The sequence below is a fragment of the Thamnophis elegans genome, chromosome 9, assembly GCF_009769535.1.
Source record: "Thamnophis elegans isolate rThaEle1 chromosome 9, rThaEle1.pri, whole genome shotgun sequence".
In the NCBI taxonomy this organism is placed as follows: Eukaryota; Metazoa; Chordata; class Lepidosauria; order Squamata; family Colubridae; genus Thamnophis; species Thamnophis elegans.
This window is the reverse complement of record NC_045549.1, coordinates 22,088,765-22,111,347: the sequence shown is the minus strand read 5'-3', so window position 1 is coordinate 22,111,347 and position 22,583 is coordinate 22,088,765. Positions and strand designations below refer to the sequence as shown.

Sequence of the window (22,583 nt, the reverse complement as noted above, 5' to 3'; positions counted from 1 at the left end):
TGATAAAAAATGAACAAGAGATTCATGATTCTAAGCAGACATTTCACTGGAATGATAGGTTAGGAGTATGGAGTCCTTAGTGCTCTCTGAGTTTGGTTGTTTTCTTGTGGATGTTTCATTACTCAACTAGGTAACCCCTTCAGTACTAAAATGGGGTTTGCTCTCTGTTTATATATAGTGTTTGCCCTGTCATTGTTGTTTTCTAGGTAGTTTCTTGTTTGGAAGTGATTTACTCCCAACTCTGCTATTGTATTACTTTCATTAAGCAACAGCTTTCCTCAAACAATTAACTTCGACGCAGCCGAATAAGTTTGAAATCAGCTCCTCGCTAGATGGCAGTATAAACACTTGCCGTGCGGGAACACTAAAATACCGTAATCTGCACTACAAATCCCACCATGCTTCAGAAAACAGAAACCCGCCTACTGGTAAAAGTCCTTGCTGGGTTCCTGCGGTGAGTTTCTTCCTTACAGTCATGTTTATTTTATTTTTTAGTGCTAAGAAACTATATGAGAAGCATGCGAGAGTAAATTAGGCTGCAAGATTGTTGTTCTTTTGTAGGCAAAAAGAAGTTTGAAAGAATTTTAATTGCATTAGGCTTTGTCATGTAAAATATTGGAAGTCAAAGCAAATCGCTCCACCCATACTTCCCTATGCCTAAGCTACGCGTTTTCTCCGAAGAGCTAATAGAAACCTTGTTTCCAGTCTTGTGAGAAAGGTCTCAAAAGATTTAAGTTCCATAATGAATTGTGTCAATGTCATCAAAGTCTAGTAGATATTTTAAATCCCCATGTGATCTTTCAAAGGGGCAAGCAGAATGCAAGCAATTTAGAGCTGTGTTTTCTCAACGCATTGCCCCAGTGGGTTAAGCTTGGTTAACAGTTTGTTAAACCAAACTGTGCTCCATTCAATCCAATTTACTGTGTCTGCTGATTTAATAAGTTAAAGGAGGAGGATTAACCAGAATTAGCATGAAACTTTAGTACTAGTTTTGTTCAGCTCCCTTCAGCCTGGTCCCATCAGATTTCCATTCCTACATTCATTCTTTTAGGGATTCATGAGAGGGGAAATTTGGAGAACCTCAGATTGGAGAAGATTGTTTCAGAGAATATTGTCACATGAGTTTGTATTTCTTGGCTGGTGCTGGGATATGTGAACTAGAGCGTTTGAGAGAGTTAATATTTATTATTTTATAAGCATTGATTCATTAATGCCTTTAATTAATGATATTGTGAATCAGCCAGATTCACAAAATAACAAGTATCGGAAGCAAACGCAAAAATGTGAAAGGAATGACTTTGTCATATGAAGCAAAGGTGTTAAGTCCAACCCTTCCCTCTCCAGGATAGGAAATGGGTTTGTTCTTTTAAAACCAGGGGCAGAATTTAAGAGAAGTAGATGTCTCTTCATTATGAAAAATAATTCCATTCACAGTTTATCTTGCAGTGCCTCATTCTTTGAACTAATAAATCCTCATCCTTTCATAGATGAATAACACTCCTTTGACTTTTTTATCAATAACTGCCACAAATATTTGAAAAGTTGCTTCGGTCAGGAAGATTAACACCATAATGCCACAGGTCACCGTTATGTATGTGGTCCACAAACTGGGGGACGTGTTGTCACAGGGTCCACAAAGATTTGAAGAAATGTTATGATTTAAATCTTAAGTGTTGGTGATCCATGGTCCGTGGACACAGAAGTTATTGAAAGGAAGTCTGTTTTGAAGAAAAGGTTGATATATATTATTTGAGTTCAGTTTTGTTTCTGAGGGAACGCCATGGAAAATATTGGATTGTATTTCTTTTTGTTCCCTTTTCAAGGCCTCAAGTCAAGTACAAACCAGTGGTGGGATTCATTTACCTTCCCTACCAGTTCGTAAATGTGAGCCACTTTCTGCACATGTGCACTGCACATTATGTTGGGACGGGTGGGCGGAGCCTCCCGCAGCCGCCACTATCAGTTCACCAGAACTGGAGAGAACTGGCTGAATACCACCACTGGTACAAACCCTTCAGAGCATGTTTTCAAACTTAACAACTTTAAAATGTGAGGATTTCAACTCCTAGAATTCCCCAGCCGGCATGTTATTATTTGTTAGAAATCCCCCTCCTTGCCAAATATAAAATTCAAAATCAGTGACCATAGAAGAGGCTTTTGGAGATAACTACAAATTAAGGAGTGGGGTGATCTGCTTCATATGAAAAAGAAGAGGCTATGCAATTAGATACTTAAGTAAACCATTCTCAAAACATTCAAATAATGTGCAGATAAATGAGGATCTGGATTGCTAATAAGGATGTTGTCTTACCATAATAGATTTCTAATAAATCTGCTTGTAAATTAAGTTCTAAAATCTAAAATTTATAACCAGAAGTACAAAAGCGTGGAGATCTCTTGGGCTACTATATAAATGGCAACATAATGAACATATGTTACCTTGCAGCTGTAATGAACACTAATCCATAAGGCCCTACATACAATTGATCGGAGCTGCTTCTAAAATGGGGCGGCTCGAAGGGAAGGTAATACTGCTCTCTGCCGCAGCCCAAGGAATTGGCCAAGCGGTGGCTAAAGTAAGTGCAGAATTATTTGTTGGATATCATCATGGGATTGTGCAATTGATTTTATAAGTTTCAAGTACAAAAGTACCTTCCTTTTAAGTGCTAAAGGATATGTGCTGAAAGAAGTGAAAATAAAAACATGAAGAGAAAGGATTTAATATTATCAGAATAATAGTCATGCTGCCTATGTTTCATCACAATCAGGAGCCAACATTTCATGACTGACTGATCTTGAAGAAGCTAAACAGTATCAGTCATGGTTACATCTTGGATGGGAGACTCCCAGGAAATCCTTGGCAGATTTTCTTGGCCAAGGAAATCCTTGGCTGGAATCCAAGTTCTGAAGAAGAAGAAAGCAGTGGCAAATCACTTTCATATTATTGCAAAAAAAAAACAACTGTGCCCAGGTCTATAGATAGGCACCATAAGTAATCTTCATTTAGTGACATAACATTTATAAGTTCATTCTTTTTGAAATGTATTGTGTATGCATTTCTGTTCTTTTATTTAAGAGGTGGGTATTTCAAGCCACCGTAGGCATAATGTTCATAACTATAAAAACTAAACTTTAAGGGCCAATTTTAGAGTATATACAGAATCGTTTACTGAGGTGGGTGGCTAAAGAAATTGAACAAATAATAATAATTGCAAAATGCGGCTTTACTCAGAACAACTTATACCCTGCAATGATACTTCCAACATCACAAAACACCAACATCTGCCTATCTCAGATTCTTGGGAAGGACTCTATAGGTGGATAAAAATTCAAAATCCAGTCTGAACATCTGATTGACTGTGTAGCAAACCATAATAATATAAAATCATGCAAGATAAAAGTCAGTCCTAATTTTAAAAACAGGGCAACTTACACAGGGGAAAATATTATGATCTTGGTTTGTTCCATTTATACATATTCCTTTTCCATTAAGGCAAAGACTTGCATACATCTTTAAAATAAATACTATTTATACTAAGGAATAATATTTAAGATATATTTAGCTGGAATTTGCAATAAAAATCCATGAGCTAGCTTGCCAGCTACAGTTTCTTCTGGAAAACTCCATTCCATTCCTACTTCCAAGTTTTCCCTTTTTTATCCCTTCATAGATACATAGCGATTAGGAGAAATGATAAGATTTTGTTTTCTTGTGCATTTTTCCAATTTTTGCAAACCATCAGTATCCTGCAAATGTTCAATCTCTGTGACTCCCACCTCAACAAGTAATTCGGGATGGCAAGAAATCTTAAATTAAAAATAATTCTCATCATAAATACAAAGATTAAAATACACAGTGACCAAGGAAGATGTTACACACAACAATTCTTTGCACAACCAGTAGATGGAATCCTTTTCACATATGGGGTCTCAGGCCTGGAACATATACAAAATAGACTAATACTTTCCAGTTCATGAGTTAAAGATCTCATCTCAAATCTGATTTTAGTATATCGTGAAAAAAAAATTTCAGCCAATATATTTTGGTTGGTCTTCTGAATATAAAAGTTAAAGTATAAACAGTCTTTTCATTTGATGTGAAAACTCATTTTCCCAAGTAGATTGTTAGTTTACAGGATGGCTTGCAAAAGACTTGGTTTTTTTTTTCTTCTATCAAGTCATTTTTTTCAGCAGTTTCCAAACTTTTCATTGTCTCTGAAGATTCTCCGGTATTTCAGAACATATATCAAAAATAGCAGTTTCAGAGTTGCCAGAAAAGCTCTGGGAAAAAATTAGTTCCTAATCAATTTTGTAGGCATAAAATCTATACAATTTCTGTAATCTTTGATGGTGATACTATGGTTATCTTATTGTTATTGTGGTTGGCTGTTAGCCATTTTTCCAGTGGAACCAGAGTAATGCACAGAAGAACATGATAATAACAATTTAAAATAAACACAACTATTAAAAACACAAGAAAAATAATGTGCTGCTTTTATCTGTTTGGCTGTAGTTTGTAAAAATGAACACGTATGCGTATTTTTGTTTTTAAAGGCTTTTGCAAAAGAAGGAGCTCAAGTTATTGCTACAGATATCAATGAGTCCAAACTTCGAGAACTGGAAAGTTATCCAGGTATTCCTTGAATTACTTAGAACATTCTAAGCTTAGCGAAGTGTATTATGTGATCCCTCATTCTTGTCATGATCCCATCTCCAGTCCACCACCTACAGAAGACAAGTAGAGAAACAAGTCTGTTATGTTTTATCCCCATGGCTTATCTTTAGTAAGTACCACTTGCTCTTTCTCGTATTGTATGGGGTAGTGTAGTAATGGCGAACCTTTTTTGGCTCGTGTGCCACAAGTGGGGGGAGCACAGGGGGGGTCGTGCGTGGGCATGCCACACCCATAATGCAATGCGCACCACCAGCGCTCCCCCCCCCATTTTTGGCATGGTTTTTTCGCCCTCCCCAGGCTCCAGAGGCTTTATAGGAGCCTGGGAGGATGAAAAAAGCCTTCCCCCACCCGGAGGCCCTCCAGAGGCTTCAGTTTTCCTGAAGTCTCTGGAGCGCAAAAAACTGGCCCTACGGGCAAATCAGAAGTTTGGGAATAGACTTCCAGTTTGCTCGTAGGGCCGGTTTTAGCCCTCTGGAGCCTTCAGAGTCCTTCCGGAGGCTTCCCTGAAGGCTCTGGAGGGCAAAAAACGACTCTACGAGCAAACTGGAAGTAACTTCTGGTTTGTCTGTAGGGCCGTTCTTAGTCCTCCGGAGCCTTCAGGGACTTTCAGGAGGCTTCCCTGAAGGCTTGCTCATAGGGTTGTTTTTTGTTCTCCAGAGCAAAGGCTGTTTTCGCACTCCCCAGGCTCCTATAAAGCCTCTGGAGCCTGGGGAGCAGCCAGCGGAGCTGGTGGCAGATTCAGACAGTGAGGAGGTTGGGGAGGAACATGGCCAGTTTTGGAGTCTGGGGAAGGTTCTGATGAGGCAAAGATGGGGCCAGGGTTGTCTGACAGTTATCAGCTGCCATTTGGAGTCGGATATCAGTGGGGCAGAAGAACAGCTGGAGCCTGTTCCCAATGTGCACATCCGCAGAGCTGCCAGAAGAAGGGAACAGCTATGGAACAACGGCTGACTCGGGAGTAAAGGCACCGGTGGACAGTGAATGGCCCCTCCCATAGGGAATAAAGAGGAGCTAAAGGGAAGGGGAGTTTGCAGGAGACAATTACTTCAATTTATTAGGGTGAAGATCTGTTCCTGACTTCTTGCAAAGTAATTGCTGCTACAGTGTGGCATTTGGAAGATATAGGCCTAGCAATTCTCCAAGCCAGATAAAGGTCTGTAGTTGTGAACTCTCATGAAAGACTGTTTGCCAGGATTTTGCTAGAGAGGAATTCCCTTTAACCTAAATAAAAGAGATTTTATCGGCACGAGGTGTCTGCTTCATGATCTTGGGAAGTCTATGTCAGAACAGGATTCAGGGTAGCTCTGGGCCACGAGCAAATCATTAAGCAGAGAAAACAAAGGAGCTATCATGGCCTTCACATTTGCTATCTCCTCTCTCTTATAGCTCTAATATAAGCAGCAAGGTTGTGGCCTAGAAGGCCTACCCCAAAGTCTGCCATGCAGATAAGAACCTCTGGCAGCTTCTGCTCATGGGCCTCCCGCCTACTTTGTGAGGATAAATGAGCAAATCATAAAGCAGCTGTCAAAAGTTCTGAGGGTGTTCTGCCCTCTTTACCTGGCACATTCCAGATGTGTAGATGTGACATCCTAGTTGTCTCAGCAGAAGTAATGCTGACTGAGAATTCTGGGAGTTGAAGCCCAAATATTTGGATAGTGGGTGGAGAAGATTGGACACTAGACTGAAGAAGGCCTCCATAAACGACTCTCCCGAAGTCCTAGTTCTCGGTAATTGCCAGATGTCATTTGTTTAGAATTGTCAGGTCAAGTTCAGGTTTTCTTCATTCCATTAGATCATTTTAATTTAAATTTCCAATCTGATGCTTATTTAGCAGTGGTGCCAAGGCTTGCTTTTAGCTATGTAGGTCAACTGTATCTCTACCATGAATCTTTCTTCATTTGCCTCTTATTTCTCCAGAGATTCCTTTACTTTCCTAGATCCTCAAGGAAGTTCCAGAGTAGTTAACCTGAATGGACTCAGAGCTGACTTCAACTGACTTTAAGTTTAATATCCTATTCTTCATCGGTGTTATTGTTAAAAAGATTTTATTCAGGCAGCTGAGTGTGGTCCAATTATTTCTGAATTTGACTTTCAGTTCCACATTTTCCAAATAACTCAGAAAACTATTCAGTGATTCAGTGGAAGATATAAATGTGTCTATGATTCTGGGTTATAACTGCTGGAACATAAAATGTTACTCAGCAAACAGAAATAACTTGTAATTGAAACATTAATAATGTAAATTTGTTACTGCGAGCAGAACAATTTTAACATTTATGATGTTTTGTGTATGCTTTCGAAGAAGCTGACACAGGCAGTTGACTTTCAAACATGGTTGGGAGGAGGATTTCCATTGCTAAGCCGGGGGATTGTTGAGTCATGCCCAGTCTTACCATCTTTTTGTCATGGTTGCTAAGTGAGTCATGTGGTCATTAAATGAATCCAATTAGTCTCACTGGCTTTGCTTGTTGGAAGTCGGCTGGGAAGATCACAAATGGCAATACATAACCCTGGGATGGTGCAATTCTCATAAATATATGCCAATTGCCAAGCGCCCAAATTTTGATCACATAATTGTGGAAATGCTGAGATGATGATGTGCAAGGACCAATCATAAGTAACGTTTTTTCAGTGCCTTTGTAACTTTGAGTGGTTGCTAAATGAATGGTTGTAGGTGGAGGACTATCTGTACCACATGTAGCCAATGCCATAAAATATTATACATAGTAATGTTTTACCTGTAAATGACTTCTTCTCTTTTAATCGCAATAATATGTGCTGAAACAACCTCTTTAAACTCAATGTAAATCGTTCTAAACTTGACTGTAAAAAAATATGATTTCTGTAATAGAGTTGTCAAAGTCTGGAATTCCCTTCCTGATTCAGTTGTCTCAGCTACAAATTTTCACAGTTTCAGTCACAAATTAACTTCCGTGGACTTTACTTCATACTTAAGTAGTCAGTGGAGGGGATGTGCATAAATGCACTAAAGTACCTATTGTTTCTGTCATTGCATTTTTATTCTCTTGTTCTTATTTTTTGTTTGACAAAATCGAGAACACAAAAAATTGTTTCCAATAAATAAATAAAAGAAATATATAGATCGGTGTAAAAGAAAACTTTCCATGGATAAATGAATGTTGAGGACTATGTCAGGCAAAAGCTTATAGGTTGCTATTTCTTCATAGAAGAAGGAGAATCAACATCAGTAGCATTTGGATTCCCTGTGCAGAGCTACTCCATATGATTAGAAAGCATGGTAAATTCTGCTCTACATTCATCCATCCATCCATCCATCCATTCCAACATCATACAGACTGCTGATGTCAAAAGACATCTTTTTTTTCTTCTTGCTTCAGGAGTTTGTCTAAACATGTGACTACCAAATAGGAATAGGTCTGCAAAGGCTGGTCCAAATTCTTATGTCTTCAGAACATACCAGCCTCTAAGAGTTCTCTTTCATTGGATAAAGCAAACATCTGGGTTGCTAAATGTTGGAGGGCAGGAGTGACATCTCCCCCTCTGTTGCCCTCTTTTGAGGGAGAGAAAGAGAAGCAGATCATGTTTTGCATTTCTGAACCATTCTTAGGAATCTTCTGGGTTCTGCAAGAAGAAAATCAAGCGGGTGCCATCTTGTTTTTCTCTCTCAGGCAGTAGGATGTTTTGAATTGGTTCTGTCTGTCCCCCTTCTTCTTTGACTTTGCCTTGCTAAGATAACATGGGCCAAAATGCATGGAAGTTGAACTCGTGAAATGGTGTTTGTTTTTGGAAGTACTCTATGGTCCCTTTACTTGTATGGCTCTCTATTTTCACCTTTGTAATACGGCTGCTTTTTTAATTTTGAGAACATAACAGGCACTCATCACAGCATAGAGTATGTTGATTTCTTTTAACAGGCATTCAGATCCGGGTGCTTGATGTCACCAACAAAGAACAAATTGAAAAATTGGCCAAGGAGGTGAAGAAAATCGATGTTTTGTGCAATATTGCAGGGTAAGATGGTGCCAGATTTTAACTTGTTTTTCTAATCTTTCTCCTTTCTGAAATCTGGCTTTGGTTTCCACTTAGATTATTAATAATCTAAATCAAAGATGATTTGGCAATGCAAGATTTAATGAGTAACAGCAAGTTGATGTCTTCTATAATAATATTCTTGATTCTGCCTATCAGATGGGCATAAACCTATAAATACTAGAATATTAAAATATAAACTTTTTTTTAAAAAAATTACCTCTTCAAAAAACATGGTATGTCTTATACTCCAGTGCATCTTATAGTCCAAAAAATACAGTACTTCATTCAAAAAGCTTGTTGAATTGAAATATCACTCCAAAGCTCAGAACAACTTGCATAAAAATAAGAACAAGTGTCAGTTTGATTAATAGCACAGGAAAAGAGACTATCAAACCCTTCTTTATTGCCATAGTCCAAAAGCTTCCTATGATTAATTATATATCCTCCTGTAATTAATTATATGTATTAGAGACTATGACACCTCTGCAATTCCAATTTTGTGCCAGTGTGTTTGCCAATGCATACAAATTCACTTCTCAGAAAGTGTAAATGTGATTGTCCACTTTGTGGATCATACATGTTGTGCAAACTTATCATCTTTGTAGTTCTGAAACAACTGTCATAATTTCAGCATACTAGGACTTGTCCTGAATCTTTAATTTATGGTTTTATTCTGCCACCTTGACAGTTTATGTGCTTCAGAAAGTAAAATAAAAGAGTTGTGTCTTCTGATGTAGTTTTGTTCATCATGGGACTATTTTGGACTGTGAGGAAGAAGACTGGGCCTACACAATGGATGTCAATGTTCGTAGCATGTATCTCATGATCAAAACATTCCTGCCTAAGGTAAGATTGAGACTTCCCATGTCTGTAGAGCAACTGGGTAAGATGAAAAGAAATTCAGAAGTTGAAAAGTTCTCAAGCCACCTAATATATATGTTATCTTTTAAAGAGGTAGGCAACCAAGATACTTTGGAAGATTATCTGGAATCCTTATAATAATCCTGTAAGGCACAGCAGATATCTTTCATATTTTCAAATTTCATAACGTGTTGCAATTGGCCATGGTGGCTGGGGCTAGTAAAAGCTGAGATTAAAAAATGTGTGATTGTTGGCACAAAAGCCAACAATACACCAAAGGTATTAGGCCCAAAACATATAATTTTCAAAGTATAAGACGCACCGGAGTATAAGGCGCACCAAGATTTTGAAGACACGAATTTTTTAAAAAGTAGGTGGGTACATAGAGGGATAGAGAGGGAGAGAAAGAGAGAGAAATACAGTAGGTAGGGAGAGAGAGAGAGAGAGAGAGAGAGTAGGTAGGTTGGTAGGTAGAGGGATAGATAGAGAAATAGAGAGAGAGAGAGAAATACAATAGATAGGTAGAGAGAGAGTAGGTAGGTTGGTAGGTAGAGGGCTAGAGAGAGAGAAGTACAGTAGGTAGGAAGAGAGAGAGTAGGTAGGTACATAGGTAGATAGAGGGGGAGAGAGAGAAATACAGTGGATAGGTAGGGAGAGAGAGAGAGTAGGCAGGTAGGTAGATGTTTCCAGGTGTATTTATCCATGTCCTGGAGAAGGAAATTGCTGACAATCTGCAGCACCTAAGACTTTGTTTCTGCTGGCACAGCACTTGATCAATGTAATTCTTATCAATCAGTTAAAGAGCTTTCCAAAAGAAAAGAAAAAGTTTTTGCACTCTGCAAACTTCCCAAAAATGGCCCGTTTTTCACAAAAATGGGCCCTTTTTAAAAAGGGGGGCTTGCAGAGTGGTCCTCAGGGGTGGGGGGCCAAAAACAAGCAAAAAACGGCCAGTTTTTCACGAAAAAAGGCCCGGTTTTGTCAAAATATTGCATGCATAGCCTTATGGAAGCTTATAGAGTGCTCCTGGGGGCTGGGGGGAGCAGAAACGGCCTATTTTTTGCTCATTTCTGCCCTCCCCAGCCCCCAGGAGTCCTCTGAAAGCCTCCATAAGGGTATGCATTGCCATTTTGGTGAAGGGGTGGGGCTTCGGGAGGCAAAAAAAATGCTGTATTCGGTGTATAAGACGCACCCAGATTTTCAGCCTCTTTTTTTGAAGAAAAAAGATGCGTCTTATACTCTGAAAAATATGGTAGGTTAGTCATTCTGAATCTGGAATCTCAATATGTTTTCAACTTCTTGATCAAATTATCCAAATTATTTTTATTGATAATTATCAACCAAAATGCTGGCTGAGAATTATGTAATTTGTTCTTGAAAATTACAGGGTATACCAAGTTGGGAAAAGTTTGCATTTGTGTCAAATATTTGTTGTGCCTTCTATGAAAAAAACTCATTCTTCAGATTATATAGTATTTAGATCTCTACTTGTAAATCATTTTTTTAAAATACTTAAGAGATCACAGCATTTAACATTTCAATTTTTGAACAGATGCTTGAGCAGAAATCTGGTAACATTATCAACACGTCTTCTGTGGCATCCAGTATCAAAGGTTAGTAGCTGATAACAACTGGTTCCAGCTAGCATGAAAGGCAGTGAATATATGAGCTTAAAAAGATGGACAATGAAGACTGCAGCTAACACTTATTTATGTACTGAATGCTTCCGTTCCTAAAAAAAGGAAAAATTAAAAGCAAATAGGAATGTGTCCATACAATTAAAATTGAGAAATTTGTATAAAGCATAGAATTGCTCCATCTACCACAGGGCTGTCAAATTGGCGACCTGCAGGCCAGATCAGCCCATGCAGGCCATGCCCATCCTGTCTCTGCAAAGGCAAAAAACATTGTGATATGTCACATTACAGCCTACGATCTGAGCAGGTTTGATAGCCCTGATCTACCAAATACTCCTTGTAAAAAAAAAAAACCAAACAGAAGTCTGGAGCAGCTCAAGACTATTCGAAAGAGCCATTATGGAGATGGAGGCCAATACAGAATGGAACCTAATCACTCTTCTTCTTTTAATATGTTTCACTTACCTACCTGATTGCTAATCCTTTCTACCTCAGGGGTTCCCAATAGATGTGTCTACAGTACTTCAAAAGCAGCAGTTATTGGCCTCACCAAATCTGTAGCTGCTGACTTCATTGAAAAAGGAATCAGATGCAACTGTGTTTGTCCTGGTATGTAATATTCTACAATCTCTGTTTTGGGTTTTTTTGTCCTTCAGAATTGTTCAAAAGAATTCAAACTGTAGCTCAAAGTTGAAGAACGTTACTATCTAAGGGATTATGTGCTTACAATGCATCAGCTACATTTGATTTATAGTACTATGTATTTTTTACTTAGTCAAGAGTCTGATTAAAAAATGCCCCATCTCTGTTTGTGAAGCGCATGGCATCATTTTAAATTAAGGTTTGCGTATGTTTTACAGGCACTGTTGACACTCCTTCTCTGAGGGAAAGAATCCAAGCAAGACCTGATCCAGAACAGGTACCATATTTTTGGACTATAAGATGCACCGGAGTATAAGACGCACCAAGATTTTGAAGAAGTAAATTTTTTTTAAAGTTTTTGCACTCTGCAGGCCTTCCAAACCCTCTGCACACCTCATTTTTTGCAAAAAACAGGGTATGCATAGGCTTTGGGAGGCTTGTAGAGTGCTCCTGGGGGCTGGGGGGCAAAAACGAGCAAAAAATGGCCCATTTTTTGCTCATTTTTGCCCTCCCCAGCTCCCAGAAACAATTGCAGGACTCCCAAACCCTCCACACGTCCATTTTTGTGAAAAACGGGCTGTGCAGGAGTGAGGTTTTGGGAAGCCAGAAATGCTGTATTCAGTGTATAAGACGCACCCAGACTTTCACCCTCTTTTTTGAGGGGGGGGGGGAAGGTGTGATTTATAGTCTGAAAAATACAGTATGTAATGCATTTTATTAAAATAAACAAGTGCGCAATGAAGGAACATATATATAGCAGCTAATTCTATAAGACTTTCCCAAATATTTATAGGAACCTTTGCTGGGAAGTTCCTATGCAAAGACACCATGTTACCATCCAAAGTGGGACATTTGAAAAGGCTAACAAAGTGGAATTAGATAGATAAACAGGACACTTAAAATGTTTTCCTTAATTATATGCCTGTTTATTAGCTGCCATGAGCCCACATGTACTTGGTAGCATACAAAACATAATAAAGAAATGAAACTTCAGACGGAAATCTACTTTAGACTCTTCCTGGTGTTTTCTTCTAGATTTTCTAATAAGCCAAATATATAGGTAGTAGTAGTTGTTGACAATCAGCCTTTCAATGGCCAAAGAGGAGGACCACAACAAAGGGGAATGTGTGTGTTGCCTTTCATGGTATGAAAAAAGGTAAAGAGAGTCCTTGCAGATTTTACTCCGCTAATCTGTAGACTTGACTGTAGGGGATGGTGCTCATCTCTGTTTCAAGACCATTGAGCCTGCGCTGTCTGAAGACATTTCCATGGTCATGTGGCTAGCATAACATCACAGAGCACTGTTGGGTGGTTCAATGGTTAAGAGGCTGGGCTTGTTGGCTGGAAAATCGGCAGCCCGGGTTCAAGACCCAAGATCCACACAACGGGATGAGCTCTGGTCCTTGCCCAGGCTCCTGCCAACCTAGCAGCTCAAAAGCATACAAATGCAAGTAGATAAATAGGTACCACTTTGGTGGGAAGGTAACAGCACTCTTATTGTTATAAATGAAAACATAATTGATTTGCTTGAAGTGCCATTCCATATCATTACAGAATTATAGCATGTTTGTAAGAATACTGTCTTCAACCGTGATCAAATTCCTAAAATAGGATGGCGGTAGAGAGACCTTCTTCTGTTATAGGATTTTATGGAATCCTACTAGACTAATTGCACTATTAGAAAGAAGGGACTCCTTCAGTAGGCTGACTTTGAGGTATCATGAAAAGCTCAGCAAATTATTACTACAGTCTTCTCAAGTAACTGTGCTAATGGCACATCTTCCCTCAAGTATCAAAATAAATTAGATAACTTTTTAAAGTCTCAAAGGATGTATGATTAGCCCTTTTAGTCTTTTTGGATGTACAGAATGGGCACGAGAGACGTGTTCCATTTAAATAAGTTTTTAATTTATGTGGGTTTCATTGGTTATGCTAATTATTTGCTGCTGTGCCAGGTGATAACATTGTACCCTGGTACTTTTTAGACCTTGCAGTACTTATCTGTGCAGCATTGATGTATAGTATTACATGCTTGAGAAGATGTTTCAGAAAGACAGCTGGATAATGTTTAAAATATATCTTGAATTTTGAAGGATGCAACTGTTATTTTCTATGCTATTTCAGTTAGGAAATTATTTCAGCTGATATTGTTTATTCTTTTAACCAAAGAACAAATGTATCAAATGTCCCATTCAATATTTTACCATAATTAAACTTTGTTAATTTGCATTCTAGGTTTGTAGGTGTCCTACTCTTTTTGAATTATATCTTGGAAACAACGTAAGATTTTGACACATATCAAATCATTTGTAGGGAGTGTTAGAACGCTGATCTGTGACGTCTGATGATGAAAAATACTAACTCCAGGGCTGAATATTTACTGCCAATGGCATTTTCCCCCTAGGCACTAAAAGATTTTCTCGCCAGGCAGAAGATGGGCAGATTGGCTACCGCTGGGGAAATTGCCCACCTCTTTGTATATCTGGCTTCTGATGAAGTAAGTTTCTTGGATCAGCTATATGGTGTTTTTTTGTTAAAAAAATAGAACTTTCCTGTTGCTTAAGAGATTGTTGGTAAAATGGGAATTTTAGAAGAAGAAACATATATGTAAAATATATAGATGATATTTTATAGGTAATTATAGGTAAGGGCCATGCAGTGATTAGAATGAGGTACTGCAGGCTAAGTAACTGCTCACTTCAGGAGTTCAATTCTGACCTGCTCAAGGTTGACTCAGCCTTCCATCCTTCCAAGGTGGGTAAAATGAGGACCCAGATTGTTGGGGGCAATAGGCTGACTCTGTAAACCACTTAGAGAGGGCTGTAAAGCACTATGAAGCTGTATATAAGTCTAAGTGCTACTGCTATTGGTTAATGACAGGTTGCTTAATCACTTTTGGGCGTCGTTCTTTACAACAGAGCCCCCAAAAGGTACCTACGACCCAATTTTGAAGTTCTGAGGGCTGTCCCCAGAAGTCATGTGACATTTTGGGTGATTGGCAACCAGCCCACCACATCATCCCATGGTCACATGACCATGGTTTTTTCCCCCCTTTCTTTTCTTTCTTTGCTGGTTTCTGGTAAAAAATGTTCATTGGATAAAATGTATTTGATTAACACCCACCATGTTCACTTAAAGACTACCATTAAAAAAGTAATAAAATTGGAAATGGTCACATGGTGACCTACCTAATGACTCAGTGATTTATCATCATAATTCCAGGCTTAATTACAGTCATAAGATAATATCTATCTGTATAGATAACTGCAAATATATGCAATGGAATCTGAATCTCAAATTATCATTGTACCATTTGTTTAGTGTTTCTTTCTTAAATATTTACTTTTATTATCCTGATTTTGGTAGGTCAAGGAATAGGGATTCAAGAATAGGGAATCTGAAGCCATCTACTTCCAGACATTGCAGAGTTCTAGCTTCTGGCAGTCTCAGATTATATGGCCAGTTGTGAAACCATTACAATGTGAAGCTCCATTTGGTTTATGTTGATTTTTTTGATCATAACCTACAGACGTCTTGGAACGGTACTTTATTGCAGTCATCAAGTATCACAAGTTTCCCACTCCTAATTTAATGCCAAATTTAAAACTCAGAAGATGGTTCATGCAATTAGCAGTTTTAATGGTAATAAAACTTTAATAGTAGCACAAAGTCACCAGTTCAGTCTGAGGCCCCTAATAGCATAATGATTAGCACAGCAATCTTGTTCCGCACCAATGTCCTTCTGTATTATTGCATTACAGTCCCATTTAAGAAATGCATTAGTGTGCGTGACTAATAATCCCCCCCCCAAAAAAAAATCTGAAAACAGTTCCAAATTTCTTTCAGAAGATTAAAAAAGTACGATATGTGCAAGAATTATTCTAATAGAAATAACCATGTGCTGTATGGGACATTATGGTTATAGTGAACTTCAGCCCTTATTTCCTTGAAATATAAATCAAGCTATGTGTGGTAAATGTGCCACTGGAAAGATGTCATGCACATATTTATTGCCACAATAAATACCATGCAAAATGGATTAGTAAAGAAAGGGGATGTGTCCTTCAGTCAAATAGTAGTTTTAATTCTGGCACCAACTGCACTGTGTATTTCAATTGAGAAAAAGTATTTTAACCTTTGACAATCTAAATCTTATCTGACATGCAAAATAATTCATCTGCAAAATTTTGGATTATATGGCTACATCCCATAATCAACCAAGGTGGCATTACAATATTTTGAGCTTTATGTGTAGGGTTTCAACACTATTAAAAATAACTTTATAACAAAAATTGCGTGGTGTTTAATTATATAAGGAGATTCAACTGGCAAATAGATTTTCTTAAACATGAAATTGTTTTCGCAGTGAAACCAAGTATTTTCCTTCAAATATTTCTTCTTCTTTTTTATTTTTTTTTATTTTTAAACAAACACAAACAGAACAAAAAACATAAAACCATCTTCTATTACAAATTATAGAAAGTGTGTCAATTGGTTACAACATTTCTGTGCATCCCTTCCATAGTCATCACTTACAATTCTTATCAGATCACATATTTTAAAATCAAATATATTTACATACATTACTATTATTGTACCTCAACCTTCATTTGACTATAATTGTTTTTACATCCTTTTATATAAAATATTCTAGATTTAAAATAAAACTATATAATGGCATTACATTAGATCCTCCTAAAATCATCCAATGACATTACATCTTTATAACATGTCCTAAATGAAAATTAATTATATTTAATAACAAAGCTTTTAAACCTCCTCTCATAGTCTCCATTTGCAGTTTATATAAAATATAAGACTAGTATACATATATGCATTATTATCATTATTAATCATTTATTTGACTATAACTATTATCACTTCATTTTATATATAATCCTCTAGATTTAACTGAGTTTAACATAATTTTTATTATAAACTTTCTTTACATCAACCTGTATCTTTCCAGTAATAGTGCAGCCTTATGTCTATTGCCATTTGTAGCATTAGTATTCTGCTTACTTTCTTGGTAGGTCTTGTATGGACTTCTCTTCGCACCTTGTTGCTCATTTCGTATCTTATGAAAACTTGAAACCCTCCATCTGCTCCTTCCATCAGCTTGTCTTTGGTTATCACTGGTGCTTCTGTCAAGATTTCACTCCTTACTTCCATCAATTTTTCTCTCTTTTCTTCTTCTATACTTTGAAATCTGGGGTAGAGTTCCAGTCCATCTATCTCCCCTTTCCATGTTCCACTCTTGCCATTTCCAACCACACTCAGTTTACTGACAATATCAACAATTTTCTTGTCTCTTTGCTCATTTTTTTCTTCAATTTTTAGAACTCTATCCTCCACTTTCTTCATTTGATAAACATCCTCAATTTTTCCATCAAATTTTACTGTTTTGCATTCTATATTTTCCATTCTCTTCTCAATTTTCTCTGTTACTACTAATATTTTTTGACTTTCAAACATAATCATTTGCAATGTTAAGATATCTTTTTCATGTTGCGCCGTTCTTCCAATTTGTAAACACTGCCACTATAGCATTCAAGGCTTTTTGTTAGATTTCAAGCAAGTTCATTATAATTTACAGTCAAGGCTTTATCTTCACTCCAATCCAGCTGATGATAGAACTCCTGAAGAACACCTGTGAAAAACAATCTGTGTTCTTCCTATTATCACTCTCCATAAACAAACTAAAAAGCCTTGAAATCTAAATCAAATGATCAAAGAGAAAAAAGAAAAACAATGTTTCCAAACCTCCAGCCTCTAAGTGGCAATGTTACTTCTTTTCCCTCTGTTGTTACAGTCCTCTTTATATTCCTCTTTATATCCTCTTTATATTCCAAACTTAAGGGGAAAAAATTATAAATGGAAAGAAAAACAGTCCAATCAAGCATTGTAAAAAAAATAAGTTTTTAATGCTTAGGTATAAAAAAGAAGAAAAATTAGAAGAAGAAAAACTAACCCATTCAGTTTAAAAAATAGGAAACATTTGCAAAAATTCCATCCATAAAAAGAAAAATTTAAAAAAGATAACACACTAAGTTTAATATGGCTTAATCTCGCCGCTTGCTTTCTTCTGTCTTCAAGTTTAATTTGACTTTGATTTTTTTGGGGTAATCTCTCTTGTAATAATAAAATTTCCTCACCAATTCAACACACTTTCTCTTTCTGCTTTCCTTCCATTCCGGAGCTATCCCAACTTCAGCAGCTTCAAAGGCTGGATTTCTGTTGTCAGAAAAAAAGAGCTTTTCCTGGATCAATCAGGGGCTTTGCGGTGTCCTTGAGATCTGCAGGATGTACTCTTCTCTATCACTGTCTCTACGGGACGGTTTAGGTCCAAAAGGACCATCCAGTGGCAGAAATATCAACTGCGATCTTGGAATTCCAAGATCGCACGTCGTCTTGTTGTGATATCAGCTCCTCTTCCTTCAAATATTTCTAATGCTTTCCTACCCAATATAGAAATATTCCTTCAAATATTTCTAATGCTTTCCTATTCAATATAGAAATATTCCTTCAAATATTTCTAATGCTTTCCTACCCAGTCTATCACAATGAAACAGATAAAGTGTTCCTCCTCTGCTCCTTATTCCACCTACTGCCATTGGCTTCTAGACTGAATAGTAACACAGAATAAGTAAATGACAACTAGCTATGTTTTGTAGGTCTCTGCTTGAAGCTTCCTAATGTTTTTCTCTATGCTTGAAGTTTCAAAGCACATCCACAGCACAGTTTGTGCCCCGTAACTAGCAGCTTGCTTCAAAATCTGGTTGGCATCTCCTTTATCATATGCTACATTCTATGTGGCTCTCAAGTGCTTCAAACTAACTTTGTGCCCTTGAATTCAAAAATGCTAAACAGCTTTAAATAGGAGGCATTCATCAATTCTACAATTCTATCTGCACTAAAACAGCTTGTTCCACTGGCAGGAGGTGCTTTGAGTCTCACCCATGTAACAGCTCCAGATGCAGATGTTTGCCAGACATTCTACTGCTTGGGTGGTCTCTGTTAATTTTAGTAAAAATCGCAATAAATATTGCTGGTCCCAGTCATTTGAAATTCTAGTTGAGCTGTCAGTAGACATCAAGATTGGACCCCACCAATCAAGATTTATTCAGCCCACCCAGTGGAAATGGAGACAGCGCTAGGTGTTTTACCAGTTTTCAGCTGGTTGATCAGTTGATATCTTGGAGCCATAACCAATGGCCATAGCGCTAATAGCTCAAAGCTGGGGAGCCCCCTGTTGCCTTTTCAAGAGCCCTCCCATATTGCTGCTGGCATAGGACTCTTTGCCAGTGATGATTCATTGTTCAGATAAGCCAAAACCAACCTCAGTAAGAAGGTGGAATCAGAAAATTAATTGCTGCAGTGAATCCTTTGATGTTCTCTTTTGTGTGGCCTACAGTCTTTTATTTTGTGTTTTAAGCTGGATGATCCCCCTGATTGGGAGTGTATATGGAGTCTGCCATATCGGCATAAACTCTACTTCTGTATGCTTATTTGTGAATATTTTTCCGGTTTGACAAAAATTGCCAGAAGAAATTTAAGAGTGAAGAGATTGATCGTTAAATATGTACCATGTTTCCCCAAAAATAAGACAGGGTCTTATTTTCTTTTGACCCCCCCCCCCAAAAAAAATAAGCACTTGGCCTTATTTTCGGTGAGGTCTTATTATTTTTGAGGTGCAGGAGGTGGTGAGCGTGGTCACCTCATGGCTGCTACTGTGTTGCAATATTTTCGGGGAGGTCTTATTTTCAGGGGAGAGCTTATTTTAGCGCAAGCGCTCAAAAGCCTGATTGGGCTTATTATCCAGGGAGGTCTTAATTTCAGGGAAACAGAGTAAACAAATGCAGTTAAAAACCCTCAAGAATCCTCAAGATTGTTATGCATTTGGGGGAGGTTTCCAAACTCTTATTATTCTTAGTGTTCTGCATGAGGATACAGAATGTATGTAACACACTTGGGCATATTTGTTTTCTATGTTGTGCTTCTGGCTAGTTCCTGGAATTACTAGCCCAGCAGTTTTTATCTCTTGGTAAATTGTGCCAATACTGCCCTTCTACTGGTGTAGAATGTGGCCATGTAGACAATTGTGGACGCCCAAAGAAGGATGCATCTAACACTTTTTCTCCGCAAACTGCATTGAGTGCCAATTTGCTTCCAAATTCAATTCAAGATGTTGGTTATGACCTACATGGCATAGCCAAGCTACCTACTGGACAGTTTTTGTCCCATTACATCTGTCCATCCCACGCTGTCAGACAGGAATGTTGCAGACCCTGGAATCAATGATTCCAATTGATGGACTTCAGGAAGATAACTCCCCTGCCATTGTCCTTGCCCTGTGGAACATTCTTCCTCCTCCGGACATGAAACAGGCCCCCACCTTGCTGGCCTTGTGAAAACATGGCTCTGTGGTCTTTCATGTGGAGCCCAGAGGAGAACATAAGAATGGGGCTAGTTGCCACCTTGAGAGTCCTTCCGCCACCTTTCAGTTAATTTTTAATATGTGTTTTAAGTATCCTTCCCTCTTTTAATTTTTTATATTATGTATTGTTTTTATATTTCACTATTTTATTGTACATCACCCAGAGTCCTTCTGTGAGGGAGATAGGCAGTTTAGAAATTTGCTAAATAAATAAAATAAATATAGAAAGAGAGACAGTTTGGTTGTGTGGTTAAGGCATTAGGTTAGAAACCAGGAGACCAGGAGTTCTAGTCTTGCCTTAGGCATAAAGCCAATGGGTTACCATAAACCAGTCACTCTCTCTCAGCCCAAAGAATCAGGCACTGGCAAACCATTTCTAAAAATCTTCCTAAGAAAACTGCAGGAACTGGTCCAGATAGTTGACCAACACTGATTTGAAGCTACCCCCTCACAAAAAGCCCACTTTTTTTTAGATTTTTATCCCATCCTTTTTTTTTCATATACAACACAAGGCAGTGAACATACCAATACTTATTTCTCCTTCCATTTGCCCTATAACAAAAACCCTGTGAGGTAAGTTGGCCCAAAAATCACCCAGCTGTTTTTCATGCCTAAGGCAGGACTAGAACTCCCAGTCTCCTGGTTTCTAGGCCAGCACCTTAACAACTACACCAAGTGAATCAAACATCAATTTATATCCCAAGCCAGTCTGGTTTTGTAATAAGGAACTGTATGAATAGGAAAACAGGTAAAAGAAAATGTTATCAATTATCAACATAATTTATTTCACTTCCTTTTCTATTTCCAAATTGATCCCTAGGAACTTTTTCCCACAGATGACTTTATGACGTAGGACAGAATAGTGGGACGCAGTGAAAATTGACTTCCTCTTTTATTTAAAATAAGTATTTACAGAAGCAAGGTGAAAATCATTTCAAAATTACTGTGCAAGATGATCAAAGCTTATTTTAATTTATTTCAGAAATTTCAATCTCCAGTTACAGATTTTCATTAAATGCTTAGTTTGATTAAAGATCCAGGCAAATATGAAGAGAAGCGAGGGCAGGGAAACTTGCAACATTTGGACTCAAGTCACAACATCTGGGTGCTGATGAGGACCCCTAAAACTTGAGAGGAAATGCCCAGTTTTGTACCCTCAGGGTCCATACTGGATATGTCATTTTCTTTTTTCTTTGATTGGTCAGTTCCCTTAATTTTGATTGGGCCATTTCAATAATCTGGAACATTCTAGCATGTGCCATCATCCCCACCTTGGTTTCAGTACATGACCATCAGTGGTCATGATTACTGGTTTGAACACAAAGTTGACACTTTATTAGCATATCTTCTCAATCCTCTAACTCATCTGCTCTTCTCTGATGAAGCATCACTGATGTCCCAAGATGTTAAAGTAACCAATCTTCTTGAAGCTGGAGTTCGTACATACTAAACCATGGTTTGTTTAAATCACAACTGACTTGATTCATATAGTAATAAAACATACTTTAAAACTGCTATTGTGAAAGTTATGCAATAAATTGAACATTTGTTGCCATAACCTGCAGAGGTCATTTCAGAGACCTGTAACATCTATTAAAGTTGTACCTAAGTGAAAGGAGAATGAAGACAAACAATACATCAATGATGACCTGGTGATGCTACAAAGATGCTGTAGTTTGTTACTAAGTTCAAAACCAGTTAAGCCACATTATCAATGTGTGTATTAAATCTTGTTAGTATTTCCTATTGTATTAGAAATCACGTTCATTTCTGAAGCATGTTATCATTTGAATGCCAGGTTTGTTTTTATTTTCTAACTTATTTTCTTTTTCTCTCCTAAATTTCAGTCTGCCTACATGACTGGCAATGAATGCATCATTGATGGGGGATGGAGCATATGACCAGCTTCTCAAGACATTCCACCTGCAAATTAGTGTCCTTGCTATCCCAGAAGATAAAAAAGGACAAAACTTACATGCACATGTAACAATCCTATCAAATTAATTACCATAATAAAAATTCATACACTTCGTTAAGTATTTGATAAAGGCTAACTCATCCATTTATAAAAGTCTGTTCACACAATAGATTTATTGCTCATTTGTTAAGCAGTTGTATCCCACTTCATTTGAGCCAATTCTTCTATTGTTGGACTGGCAGTTTGGTATAGAGAGCCAGTCTGATCTAATGCTTAAGGCACCAGACTAGAAATCAGGAAAGTTCTCATTCCACTTTTAGGCATGAAAGATTGCTGGGTGACTTTGAGCCAGTTATTCTCTCAGCCGTTGTGGGGAAAATAGGAAGAAAAAGGAGTATTAGG

The 22,583-nt window shown here is 37.8% G+C and overlaps 1 protein-coding gene across 1 annotated transcript; it reads left to right on the top strand.

Moving 5' to 3' along the window:
• The first annotated feature begins 393 nt into the window (after window positions 1-393).
• Window positions 394-22,299, top strand: BDH2 (3-hydroxybutyrate dehydrogenase 2). Its single transcript, XM_032224183.1, has 10 exons — window positions 394-454; window positions 2,447-2,576; window positions 4,555-4,633; window positions 8,572-8,668; window positions 9,427-9,535; window positions 11,100-11,160; window positions 11,680-11,793; window positions 12,045-12,103; window positions 14,231-14,323; window positions 22,111-22,299. Exons 2-10 carry the CDS (start codon window positions 2,505-2,507, stop codon window positions 22,162-22,164), a joined length of 738 nt encoding a protein of 245 aa, XP_032080074.1. The 5' UTR covers window positions 394-454; window positions 2,447-2,504; the 3' UTR covers window positions 22,165-22,299.
• The last annotated feature ends 284 nt before the right edge of the window (window positions 22,300-22,583 follow it).